This window comes from Pan troglodytes, chromosome 1 (genome assembly GCF_028858775.2).
Source record: "Pan troglodytes isolate AG18354 chromosome 1, NHGRI_mPanTro3-v2.0_pri, whole genome shotgun sequence".
Classification (NCBI taxonomy): Eukaryota; Metazoa; Chordata; class Mammalia; order Primates; family Hominidae; genus Pan; species Pan troglodytes.
The window spans coordinates 190,804,735-190,818,729 of NC_072398.2; the positions used below are offsets into that span (position 1 = coordinate 190,804,735).

The 13,995-nt window shown below is 40.6% G+C and overlaps 1 protein-coding gene across 4 annotated transcripts in view; it reads right to left on the minus strand.

Moving 5' to 3' along the window:
* The window catches only part of RLF (RLF zinc finger), a 78,619-nt gene extending 67,396 nt beyond the window's left edge, over positions 1-11,223 (minus strand). Inside the window, exon 1 of one of the 4 annotated variants that reach the window (XM_524678.7) lies at positions 10,879-11,223. In XM_524678.7, the coding sequence (XP_524678.1) occupies positions 10,879-11,115 (237 nt within the window). In that variant the 5' untranslated portion in view covers positions 11,116-11,223. The remainder of the gene's footprint in view (positions 1-10,878) is intronic. The other 3 variants (XM_063782187.1, XM_054681739.2, XM_063782188.1) reach the window with 3 other exon arrangements.
* Between the last annotated feature and the right edge of the window lie 2,772 nt (positions 11,224-13,995).

Sequence of the window (13,995 nt, forward strand, 5' to 3'; positions counted from 1 at the left end):
AGCTGAGGCATGAAAATCACCTGCATCCAGGAAGCAGAGGTTGCAGTGAGCTGAGATTGTAACACTGCACTACAGCCTAAGCAACAGAGCAAGGCTCTGTCTTAAAAAAAATAAAATAAAATAAAAAAAGTTACATGATCATAATGATTGGACAAAATCTAGTTTTAATGACTTTTAACAACATTTTTAAATAGTCATAATATATGAAAAAGGTAAACCTCACAAAAAAAAATGTAAATGTCTGATACATATAAAAATACCTGAATGTAGGCCAGGCGTGGTGGCTCATACCTGTAATCCCAGAGCTTTGGGAGGCCAAGGCGGGAGGATCACCTGAGGTCAGGAGTTCAAGATAAGCCTGACCAACATGAAGAAACCCTATCTCTACTAAAAATACAAAATTATCTGGGCGTGGTGGCGCATGCCTGTAATCCCAGCTACTCAAGAGGCTGAGGCAGGAGAATCGCTTGAACCCGGGAGGCAGATATTGCGGGGAGCCGAGATCGCACCATTGCACTCCAGCCTGGGCAATAAGAGCAAAACTCTGCCTCAAAAAAAAAAAAAAAAACCTGAATGTTACTAAAATGCAAATTAGTGTAACAATCTGATAATTCTTTCCTATCAGATTGTCAAATATTAATAAGTTTAATAATACAAACATTGGCAAGGATTTAATAAAACGGGGACTCCCAAACACTATTGGCGGAAGTACATATTCAACTTTTTGTAGGCAAGTATCCATCAAAACTTAAACATTCTCTCAATCCAGTAATTTCTTTTTTTGAGTCAATGTCTCGCTCTGTTGCCCAGGATAGAGTACAGGCAAGTATCCATCAAAACTTAAACATCCTCTTTAATTCAGTCATTTTTGTTTTTGAGTCGGCATCTCACTCTGTTGCCCAGGATAGAGTGCAGTGACGTAATCTCAGCTCACTGTAACCTCTGCCTCCTCGGTTCAACCAATTCTCTTGCCTCAGCCTCCAGAGTACCTGGGACTACCTGCTGATTTTTGTATTTTTAGTAGAGACAGAGTTTCACCATGTTGGCCAGGCTGGTCTCGAACTCCTGACCTCAGATGATCCACCCGCCTCAGCCTCCCAAAGTGCTGGGATTACAGGTGTGAGCCGCCGCACCCGGCCTAATCCTATAATTTCAATTCCAGGAATTTATATTATAGATAGAAATAACCAGCACTTAATATTTAAGGAAGTTCATGGGACACTGTTTATAATAACAAAATAACACAAATGTTTAAATTATGGTGCATGCTCCAAATGTACTCATAAAGGGTCAACATATCAAATTAAAAAGTAAATTGCAAAAGGATGAGTACTTGTGTTTTTAAGGACACACAAGACTGTTAACAGTAATTTCCTCTGGGAAGTGACTGGAAAGATTGAGGGCAGAAGGAAAGAGGCTTTTACTTTTCCTTAAACCCTCTGTACTGTATTTTTTGCCACAAAAAGTGCTTTTATAGTTTAAAAAAAATTTTTTTTTAGTTAAGAGTGTTGAAGGTGTTGCTACCTGTAGAATTTTAAATCAATGCAATTTCTGATGGAATACCATGCATTTATTTCTTAAATACAGTAAGTCTACACATATTCTACGTGAAAAGATGTCTACAATAATAAGCAGATTTTAGTATATAAGCTTGAAACCTTTTCTAAAAATAGTACATATATATGTACACATCATACAGAAAAATTCTATAGATATGCATTCCTAAACTGTTAACAATGGTCTACCTAGGAAAAGGTAGTACTGGAATACATAAGAGTGTATATGACAGGAGCTTTTACTTCTTATTCTCCCCTTTTATACTGTTCTAATTTTTAACAATTAGAATGTATGCATGAGTTGTTTGCACAATTAGAAATTGTAATATTTATATAAACACACATTCTATATGTATTTTTCCAAAAATCTGATAAATACACCAAGCTATTAAAAGTGAGTTTATATGGTAGTTTCACTATCTAATTCATCTATTTGTAAATCTTGTTTTAAGTTTCTAGAATGAGCATCCACTAGTTTTGAGTCACAAAAACTAAAATGTTTACATCTGCTTTATTACTTTAGGATACTTTATATATTTTAAACATATACCTGAAGAAAGCAAAGACAACAGAATCACAAAAATATGCCTATTTTATAAAATTATATATCATAAAAATGCAATTCCCAAGCAAGGATATACATTTTATCATATACAATAACAATTCTTATAACAAATGTCCACATTAATAAGAAATTGTGCTGGCTAACGTGACACATTCAGGTTATTTCCTTGGGAGTAAGAATACTGAGAAATCAGGCTGGGAGTGGTGGCTCACGCCTCTAATCCCAGTGCCTTGGGAGGCTGAGGTGGGAGGATCACTTAAAGCCTCAAGTTGAAGACCAGCCTGGGCAATACAGTGAGACCCTGTCTCTACAAAAATTATTTTTCAATTAGCTGGGCACTGTGGCATGCACCTGTAGTCCTAGATATTTGAGAGGCTGGGGTGGGAGGATCACTTGAGCCTAAGAGTTTGAGGTTACTATAAGCTAAGATTGTACCACTGCATTCTAGCCTGAGCAAGGGAGTACGATGCTGTCTCTAAATTAAAACAAACAAACAAACAAAAACACTATCAAATCAAATGTCAGCACCATAACCTGCTAGATCCAAATACTACTACTACTACTAATAATAACAACAATAGCACTCAAAAAGACAGTAATCAGACTTAGCACAAGTGGCGAGAAATAAACAAATACATTAGTAATCCCGGCCTACCTATGTTGCAGCAATATAGGTAAACCTTTAAGAATAAATCTTGACTCAAGATACGTCTGAAATATAACTCATTCTCAACTTTCCCCAAATTATAATACACTAAAATATTTTTCATATGTAACAAATACACATAATTTAATCCCTGCAAAACCTCTGGAGGTGAAATTTTTTCATAAAAAGCTCAGTCAGAGTCAGCTGGTTTTACAAATAAATTTTAGCAAGTAGGCTAATGCACAAATACAGTATCTGCAAATAGCGAGAACCAACTGTATATTCAAAGAACTGAAGGAAACATGCCTAAAGAATGAAAGGAGGCCAGGCAAGTTGGCACTCACCTGTAATCCCAGCACTTTGGGAGGCTCACTTGAGCTCAGCAGTTTGAAACCAGCTTGGACAACGTGGCGAAACCCTGTCTCTACAAAATACAAAAATTAGCAGGGCGTGGTGGCATGCGCCTGTGGTCCCAGCTACTAGAGAGGCTGGGTTGGGACAACTGCCTAAGCCTGGGAGGTTGAGGCTAACAAGGCTACAGTGAGCTGTGATTGCACCACCGCACTCCAGCCTGAGCGACACAGCAAGACCCTGTCTCAAAAAAAAACCAAAAAACAAAAAAAAGCTCAGAATTATGTTTTAGGCTAAAACTAAATAATTAAAACTAGTGGCAGGCAGAAAGACAAGGCAATCACCTCTTCACCTCTGCACTTTGCTTTATTGTAGTGAAAAAAAAAAGCAATGTGACTCTTGAGCTGATAAAGGCTTTAGAATATGGCAAAATGTTCTAGACCTGGTAAGTTTGGCAAATGCTGCACAATACGTAATGTCTCTCTTGGAAATTCACAACGTATTTTAACATTTAAAATGTTTATCCCATGGCCACGTGCGGTGGCTCACGCCTGTAATCCCAGCACTTTGGGAGGGTGAGGTGGGTGGATCACCTGAGGTCAGGAGTTCGAGACCAGCCTGGCCAACATGATGAAACCCCATCTCTACTAAAAATACAAATAGCCGGGTGTGGTGGCGAGCACCTGTAATCCCAGCTACTTGGGAGGCTGAGGCAGGAGAATCACTTGAACCCGGGAGGCGGAGGTTGCAGTGAGCCGAGATCACGTCACTGCACTCCAGCCTGGGCAACAAAAGCGAAACTTCATCTCAAAAAAAAAAAAAAAAAAAGCTTATCCCAACTTATATGAACATAGAACCCTTATTTCAAGAAGCACTTATTAATAAATATATCATATGGAGTGAAACACAGTTTAGGAAATTCTGATATAAGAAAAAAGAACATAGGCTCTACCACCACTTGCCAGCTGTGTGATCCTGGGAAAGTTACTTAACGTCTCTGGACCTCAGTTTTCTGTCTGTAAAATGAAAAATCACACTACCCACCTGAGGGCTTGGCACACAAAAAGATCCTCAATAAATTATTCAGTCCCTCAAATTTTTCATATAATGGATTGTATGTTGGCCTTGTGACAGCAATGAGTTTTATTATATAAATGTTTATTTATGTTAAAACATGTTATTTTTTTTTTGAGACAGAGTTTTGCTCTTGTTGCCCAGGATGGAGTGCAATGGCATGATTTCTGCCCACTGCAACCTCTGCCTCCCAGGTTCAAGTGATCCTCCTGCCTCAGCCTCCTGAGTAGCTGGGATCACAGGTATGCATTACCACACCTGGCTAATTTTAATTTTTTTTTTGTAGAGAGTTGCCCAGGCTAGTCTTGAACTCCTGGGCTCAGGGGATCCTCTCGTCTTGGTCTCCCAAAGTGCTGGCTGGGATTACAGGCATGAGCCATCACAGCTGGCCAAATGTCCCTATTTCTTGATAAGGACAGTTAAGACTTGCTTATTACTCTCAAAAATTCAAGTGGGAGATACAGGAAAGGGAGGAGATCAAGATCAACAAGCATTTAGTGAGTACCCATTAAGTTTTAGAGACTAGGCACTAGGTAAATAAAAGCCAACACCTTCATGGCACTTACATCCCAGTTGGGGAGACGGACATACAAGATTAGTAGTGATTTGAAGAAAAATAAAGCAGTACTTAAAGAGGTGAAAGGCAATGGGGAAGTGCTATTTTAGATAAGACAGTCAAGGAAGGTCACTGGGAAAGGTGACAAGTATCTAGATCTGAATGAAAATAAAACACGTTTTAGTCTTTGCAGTCTTGCAGTAAGTTTTTGTCAACACTATTCAGAAGAGTATGATCCATGGAAGAAACAGAAACCACTAGAGGTCACAGTACACAGTAAGAGACAAGATGGTACCACAGTAAATGACAGCACCCAAAGTTTTCACTGCTTCACGGGTCACATTTATACTATGTTTTTGTCATGTGCATTACAAAGCTAGCTTTTGCTATGATAACTACTTGTCATGTAGTTTCTATTTAGATATCGCTAAAAAGAAGGCAGCGCAAGAAGAGAAGCTAATGCATTAAAAACTTCTTGAAATATATGAAAGAGGTAAGGCTCAAGAGCCTTCATGGCCATCAACCTCAAGGTAAGGGGACTGATTATACCCATCTTGGCATCTCCAAACTATTGTCCTATTAGGTGACTACTCTTCCTCAATACTAGGCCTCTCATTTTCTCTCTCCATCAATGCTATTCCTCACTGCACACATGTAAATGTATACATTATTATATGAATGTAGGCTTAGATTGATAAATAATGTCTCCAAGAAATGGCCAAAAGCTCCTATCCTGTTCCTTTAATTTCTTTTTTTTTTTAATTATACTTTAAGTTCTAGGGTACATGTGCACAACATGCAGGTTTGTTACACATGCACACATGTGCCATGTTGGTGTGCTGTACCCATTAACTCGTCATTTACATTAGGTATATCTCCTAATGCTATCCCGCCCCCTCCCCCCACCCCACAACAGGCCCCGGTGTGTGATGTTCCCCACCCTGCGTCCAAGTGTTCTCACTGTTCAATTCCCACCTATGAGTGAGAACGTGCGGTGTTTGGTTTTCTGTCCTTGCAATAGTTTGCTCAGAATGATGGTTTCCAGCTTCATCCATGTCCCTACAAAGGACATGAACTCATCCTTTTTTATGGCTGCACGGTATTCCATGGTGTATATGTGCCACATTTTCTTAATCCAGTCTATCATTGATGGACATTTGGGTTGGTTCCAAGTCTTTGCTATTGTGAATAGTGCCGCAATAAACATACGTGTGCCTGTGTCCTTAAAGCAGCATGATTTATAATCCTTTGGGTATATACCCAGTAATGGGATGGCTGGGTGAAATGGTATTTCTATATTTCTAGTTCTAGATCCTTGAGGAATCGCCACACTGTCTTCCACAATGGTTGAACTAGTTTACGGTCCCACCAACAGTGTAAAAGTGTTCCTATTTCTCCACAACCTCTCCCTTTATAGTAATTTCTTATGGTTAATTTGCTTTTTACATACTAGATTTTACATTAGAGGTCCCCCCTAAAGTACTGTTTTAAGTGTCTATCTCATGTGTGTATCATGAAGTCCCTACAACTGATTTAACAAATTAGTTTTGTGTGCCAGGCATCATACTAATTGCTAGGTACTAAGTATACAAAAAAGAATAAACAAGACCCCTGCTCTTGTTGATTTACAAGTCAATACAAAAGACAAACATGGAAACAAATTATGTAGGCACCACGTTTATGTACTGGAAGCTAATAGAATGCATTGGAGAAAGAACCACCTAATTCTGCCTGCTGAAATCAGAAAAAGCTGAAAGACCATAATATTAGACCCAGGTCTTAAAGGATAAATAGGTAGATGGGGAAAGGAAGACCCCGGGTTATTTAGGCAGAGTGAGAAATGGACACAGTGGTGAAGGTGGGATCAAACCAACTTTTTTAATGAGGCTGGGAAAATGGGAGTTGGTGGTCTGGATTCTAAAAGGCTTTGTATACCAAGCTAATAAGTTTGAACTTTATCTTTCCTTTGGCGGGGGCGGGGGGGGGGGAATTGAGGTATTTTAGGGAATAAAGTGACGAACAAGATTATATTTATAATTTAGAAAGAACACAAAGATGAACTGCAGATGTCAGTCAGAAAACAAGAGATTAGTGAAGAGGTTGCTGCAACAGGAGAAAGCCTGAATGAAGACAGTGACAGCAATAAAATTAAGAGTTAAAACTACAGGTATGTACAGTGTCCCCCCAAAAAATCCCAAACAAATAAGAGGAAACCTATCAGGTAAATCAGGAAAAGCTTCACAGAAGGGATGACATTTATACTGGGCCCTAAAGAAGAAAAATCTCCCATGCAGAAAATGAGAGAACCACACAATGAAAGGGAAAGACACGGCCTGAGATCTTGTTAACGTAGTTAATACGTTTATTGGATCTTGAAAAGTCAAATGAAAATTAAAATCATCTTTCCCAAAATTATGTGCTTGGAAACTTACAGACAAAATTTTAATCACAGGAATAACTGCAATCACATGTTGGTCCATGGACTGACTCCAAGTAAAGAACTCCTGAAAAGGAGTAAACAAGTTGGATTCAGGTGATGGGACTGACGAGGGGAGGGCTGAAAAGCATGCTGAGACCAAGGTTGTGAAAACTTTTTATTACAAAGCTAAGAAATCTGGATAACACAGACAATTCTGAAGGCATTTTTAAAAATAGATATTTTCTTATTAAGTCCTTACAACAATGAATTTGCATACAAAACTTAAGTACTATTATCCATTTGCAAAAGAATTAACGTTTAAGGAAAATAACATGCCCAAGGTCACACAACTATTTCAATAGTGAAGCCAGTACATAGGCTATCTGACTCAGAGCCCTTGTACTCCCCATCACTAATCTAGGAAAAATGGAAATTTTAATGGAGTACTTACTTATTTTAGCCATCAAAAATCTACGAAGTCACTGTTAGTCTTGAACCTAAAAGTGTCTCATATAAACGTGGTTTACTCATAAAATTACTTTGCCCAGTATTCTCAAAGTGTAATCACATAATCACTCAATAATTTCAATTTTGATAATGAAGTTTACTAAAAAAAGTCTTCAAAATTTGTGTTACAAATAGAGACACCAATTGTAAAACTTAAGGAATCCTGGTCCCCAAAATACAGGAAAAACTTGAGAAGACATCATCAATTTTTCAAGAAAACAAAGAAAGACTGTTTTCTAAAGTTAATCTTATCCACACTGTCTGGCAGTGGTTTCAGAAAAGGAACTGAAGGAAAGAGGAAAACAAACCACATCCCATAGTCACTTAATACCAATTTTCACTGAATACAGTTTGACCTAAGTATCATTTTCTTAGTAAGTATTACTTTCAGTGTTTCATTTTATCATCTTCACAAACTTATGAAAATTGAAAATATGCCCAGAATGAGACAAGCTTCTCTATTCACTCATATGTTAGTTTATTTCTTGATTTGGTGCAATCCCAAAGATAGAGCCATTTCTTTTAAGTGCTGCAAGAGTTGGAGAGAATATGGTCCCAGGATGTTGCAAAAGGGATCTACTTGGTACAATCTAAGTCTCTAGGACATTTCTAACTAAATAACTGATGAAAATACATTTGTAGTATTAAGCATCCCATAAGCAGGGGTCAGACCTTTATAATGTAAAAATGCCTACAATCTATCTTTATATATTATGTGCTCCTCTCCTAGAGTCCGAGAAAACTGTCTTAACTAGGCTCCCACCTTCAGAACTGTCACACAATCAGTGTTCCTTAAGTAAATGAATATATCTTATTCTTCTTTTCAAATGTGAAACCAAGAGCTATTCAACAAAATTTACTGATGGTGAAAATTTTCCTGCTTCTTCATACAATTTTTACTTTTTCTCTATCTGGTCATCAAGGACACAGTTGATCTTATCTGGACTACAGGGGAAAATGTGTTAAAAATATGATAAATTTTGTGAAGACTTGTACACAAATTTTCTATTCTGATTGTATAAAGCATTATAAGGAGATAAAGGTCAGAAAATAAGATAGTTTTGCAGACATGGTTACCCAAGGTTATTAGCTAAGAAGTGGTAAAGTCACAATCAAGACCCAACTTAACTCCCAATCCCATGTGCTTTCTATTACAATACAGTGTTACAGGAATACTTGTTCTTATTTCATTTATTAGTCTAAAAAACATTTTTTGGGAAAATTTTAGGTTAAAAAAAACTTCATAGAAAAGACAAATTACACATGCTTTCTTTTAAAAATTCTTCTGGGCCATCACATCTCTGGTGTCACCAAGACTCAAGACATTAAAACATTACGTTAAACAAAACTGCAGTTGCAAGCACTAGACATAAAGCAGAATACATATATATATATGTGATCCTTTGACAAGCTTCAATGTGACTGGTTACATTCATTCTTGTCATCTTTCCAGGGAGACAACTCAAGCTTAGAAGCCTTACCCAAAACCCACAGTTGTTTTCCTGCACCACCCCTCTCCTTCCATTAGTTTCCCCTCCTCCCATAGCATTCTGGGTCCTTACCAATCTCTACCTTTGGCACTGGGATGCTTTCCCCACCCCAGACCTTCACGTGACTCATTTTCATCCTTGCAGCCCATAGGGTCTTACTAACTAAAGTGGCCTCTCCCAGTTACTTCTTTCTAAGCACATATTCCAATTTATAATTAACCTTTTTACTTATTTTTACTAGTTAATTGTCTTTCCCATCAGGATATCCCATGAGGGCTCTCTCCTCACCATTGTCTCTACAACACCTCCTTTTCCATCATTACCAAAACCGCACTGGAAATACTGTCATTCCTACCACCTCCCACCAACTGTAAGTTCATCAAGGCTAAGTGCTGTCTTACTCATGTTTCCCCAGCACTTGGTAAAGTCCCTGGCACTATCCTATGAAGTCAGTAAAAATTTGTAAAATAAATGAGCTTACTAAACAAGGATGACTACTACTAAGGAAGCAGAGAACAACAACACGTTAACATTTAATAGTACGGGGCAATGTTGCAGGTTGTACACACAAAAATTGGAGTGGTACAATCCATGGAAAAGATTAGTAAGGACAAAATTCCATTCAGAGAGATGAGGTGCTTCTGCCTCGGCAGAGAGAGGGAAGAAAAGCAATCAAGCAAGCTAACTTTTATTCTACTCCGGACCAACAGAGCAAATTGCCCCCCAAAATTATTTTAGAACGCCGCAATTTATTCAGCATACTAGACTACTTATTAGACTCCAAGTACCAACATGCCACGATTATTTTGCATTTTCTAAGGTACAACAGATAAGGAGCTGAGGGGTGCCTCTGAAACCTGACAGAACAAACATTGGAAGCAGAAATAATAATGGCCAATATTTATATTTGTAAAAGACTTGAAAACATACAGAAAAATCTCGGAGTGGTCATGGAGACTAAACTAAACACACCCATAAATATGTAATCATAGGTTAGGACCCACCAAGGCACAGAAATGATCATACGACTGCCAAAAGAGGCCACACTCTACATCCCTCTTCCCATCCTCTTCTACTCAAAGAGTCAGCCTTATTCTCGGTAGCACAATCCTCTCAAAGAAATACAGAAAAGACGAAAGAACGGCTTAAACGTAAAAAAAAAAAAAGCAAAAACCAAACAACCAACTGGCTCCGCAATCCCTAATCAGAAAGCTCTAGACGCCTTTCGAAGCCAACTGTCATACCTTTTAGGAGCCCAGAAGATGTTAACTCCAAAAATAAGTCTCTGGCCCCAACACACCTCTCTGGATTATTCAGAAAAACCCGGGTTTACCAGTTCGGAGATCTGCACTCCACTCAAAAAAGGATCTCCCGGCAGGGACAAGCAATCAATCCCTCAGGGGGCAGTGGCGCTCCAACCACCCGGCCAGGACACAGGCAACGGCGACAGGGCACAGCCCTTCCAGGGACCCGCCAGGGCCCTCCGGGATCTCAATAAGGCTCAGAGCAAAACGCCCCAGCGGTGGCCAAAGTCGGGCAGTGGCGCAGGGGGGCCAGCGGTCGAGCTTCCGAGCTGGGCCTTCCCGGCCCGGGGACGCGGCGAGTCACGGAGGTGGCGCCTTTCAGTTTGGACCCGGCTGCTTGCAGAGGATCCAGGGCCTCCTTCCCTGACTTCCCCGCCCCGCCGCCCTCAGCCAGCCAGTCAGCCCCTCACCTGGCAGAAGCTCCGGCAGTAGTTCAAAGATGAGACCTCCGACACCTCTTGCTCCCTCAGCTCTGTCTCCAGCTGCCACAGACACGGCCGCAGTCCCGAGGCTCCCGGCGCTGGAGATACGGGGCGATGACCCCGAACCATGGACTCAGTCTCGACTCCATCTCCGGCTCCCGCTACCGCCGAAGCCTCAGCCCCAGCCCCGGCGACAGCGGCGGCGTCTCCCTTTCCGTCCGCCATCTTCCCACGGCCCACCAGCGCGTAGGCAACCAAGCCACGTGACTCAGCCCTGGCCCTGCCCCCGGCCGCCCGCGCACTGTGACGCACTCCTTAGCGACGCGGGCGCCCGCCTGATGCCGTCACTCGGACTCCGGGTGCTCTCAGTGGCCTACGCATCGCCAGTCCTGACAACAGCCTAGCAACAACTGGCTAGAGGCTATGCCCACCTAGACCCCTTTGAGGTCATGGGATCACGGAGCCAGAAATGCCTGTAGAGCAATCTAGATTTGAGGGGGATGACATTTGAACTGCGATCTGAAGGGACAAGAGGAAGGTAGCCCTGAAAGGAACATAGCGAAAAGCATCCCTGGTAGAAGGAAAATAAGCAAAGATTGTGAGGCCGAAATGAAGAGTAACATCAAGGGAACTTGGTTTATGATACAGACGGCATTACAAGTCAGTGGGCGAAAGGACAGACTCTTCAATAAATGGCGATGAGACATTTTTTCCAAAAGGGAAATAAATAATTAGATTTCTACCTCAAACCATATCCAAAAATAAGGCCGAGATGGATTAAAGACCTGAAAACATTTTTCAGAAAATAAAAATAGCTTTATAATGTCAAAAATAGGGAAGAATTTTTTTTTTTTTTTTTTTTTTTAGACGGAGTCTCACCCTTGTTGCCCAGGCTGGAGTGCAACAGTGCTATCTCAGCTCACCGCAACCTCCGCCTCCTTGGTTCAAACATTCTCCTGCCTCAGCTTCCGGAGCAGCTAGGATTACATGCATGCGCCACCATACCTGGCTAATTTTGTATTTTTAGTAGAGATGGGGTTTCTCCATGTTGGTCAGGCTGGTCTCGAACTCCTGACCTCAGGTGATCCGCCCGCCTCAGCCTCCCAAAGTGCTGGGATTAGAGGCGTGAGCCACCGCGCCCGGCTAAGAATTTCTTAATAAGACCGGAAAAGCACAAACCATAAGGGAAAATATTTAGATTTGACTGTATTAAAATGTGTTACTTACGTATAACAAGTTGAAAAAGCACACAAAGACAAGCCACAGACTAAATGATATTCCCCATATATATAACCATTGTTTATTGTTGTTGTTTTTTGAGACAGGGTCTCACTCTGTCACCCAGCCTGGAGTGCAGTGGCACGATCTAGGCTCACTGCAACCTCTGCCTCCGTGGTTTAAGTGATTCTCGTGCTTCAGCCTCCCAAAGTAGCTGGCACTATAAGCGTCCGCCACCATGCCTGCCTAATGTTTGTATTTTTAGTAGAGGCGGGGTTTCACTGTGTTGGCCAGGCTGATCTCGAACTCCTGGCCTCAAGTGATCCGCCCACCTTGGCCTTCCAAAGTGCTGGGATTACAGGCGTGAGCCACCGCGCCCAGCCATAACCATTGTTTTGATTAGTATCCAAAACAGTTCCCGGGCTGGGAGAGGTGGCTCACGCCTGTAATCCCAGCACTTTGGGAGGCCGAGGCGGGCAGATCACGAGGTCAGGAGATCGGGACTATCCTGGCTAACACCGTGAAACCCTGTCTCTACTAAAAATACAAAAAATTAGCCGGGCGTGGTGGCGGGCGCCTGTAGTCCCAGCTACTCGGGAGGCTGAGGCAGGAGAGTGGCGTGAACTTGAGAGGCAGAGGTTGCAGTGAGCCGAGATCGCGCCACTGCATTCCAGCCTGGGTGACAGAGCAAGACTCCGTCTCAAAAAACAAACAAACAAATAGTTCCCAAAATCGAAAAAGGCAAACAACCCAATAGAAAAGTAAATTAAAAAGCTGGACGTTTTGGCTCATGCCTGTAATCTCAGTACTTGGGAGCCCAAGGCGGGAGGATTGCTTGAGTTCAGGAGTTCGAGACCAGCCTGGGCAACATAGTGAGACCTTGTGTCTACAAACAATAAAAACAAAATTAGCCAGGCGTGGTGGCATGCGCCTCTAGTCCCAGCTACTTAGGAGGCTGAGGTGCGAGGATCGCTTGAGCTCTGGAAATCAAAGCTGTGGTGCAGTGACCCAAGGTGGCATCACTGCATTCTAGCCTGAGGGACACTAAAAAAAAAAAAAAAGAGAGAGAGAGAGAGAAAGAAAAGTAGGTAAAAAGGCAGTTCACCAAAAAAGAAAACTGAATGGCCAATAAACCCAAGAAAAAATATATAATTTTGCTGTAACTATCAAAGTACAAGTAAAACAACGAGATACATTTCATATCCATTAGATTGACAGGAATTTTAAATTAGTATAGGAAATAGGAAAATGGAACTTATATACCCCTGGTGGAAGCATAAATTGACATATCGCTTAGGAGAATAAATGTGTAATATTTAATGAAATAGAAGATGTACATGTCCTGTAATTAAGCAATTCCTAATAATAAGGGTAATAATAATAATGGTCAATATTCATTGAGATTTAATATGTTCCAGGCACTTTTCGAAGTTCTTTATATGTATTAACTCATTTAATTCTACTAACAATATCATGAAAATTTATTGCCATCATTTTACAATTAAATAAACTAGAGCACAAAGAAGTAACTTGCCCAAAGTGACACAACTAGTGATGGTGCCTGAAATTCAATCCTGGGTAGTCTGGCTCTAGAATCCACCCTCTTAACTGTCATGTTGCTCATATTCATTGCAGCACTATTTGGAATAACAAAATATTTGAAACAACCTAAATGTTCAACAGTAAGAAATAGATAAACAAATTATGGTATGTTCACACACTGAAATATACAGCCAAAAAACTGCATATATCAACATAATAGGCATAAAGCATGATAAAAAAAAACAAATTGCAAGGGATATTTAACATATTATTCCATACTGTAAATTTTGAAAACATAGAAAACCAATGCTCAATATTAAAATTGAGCTCAAACCAATGCTCAAA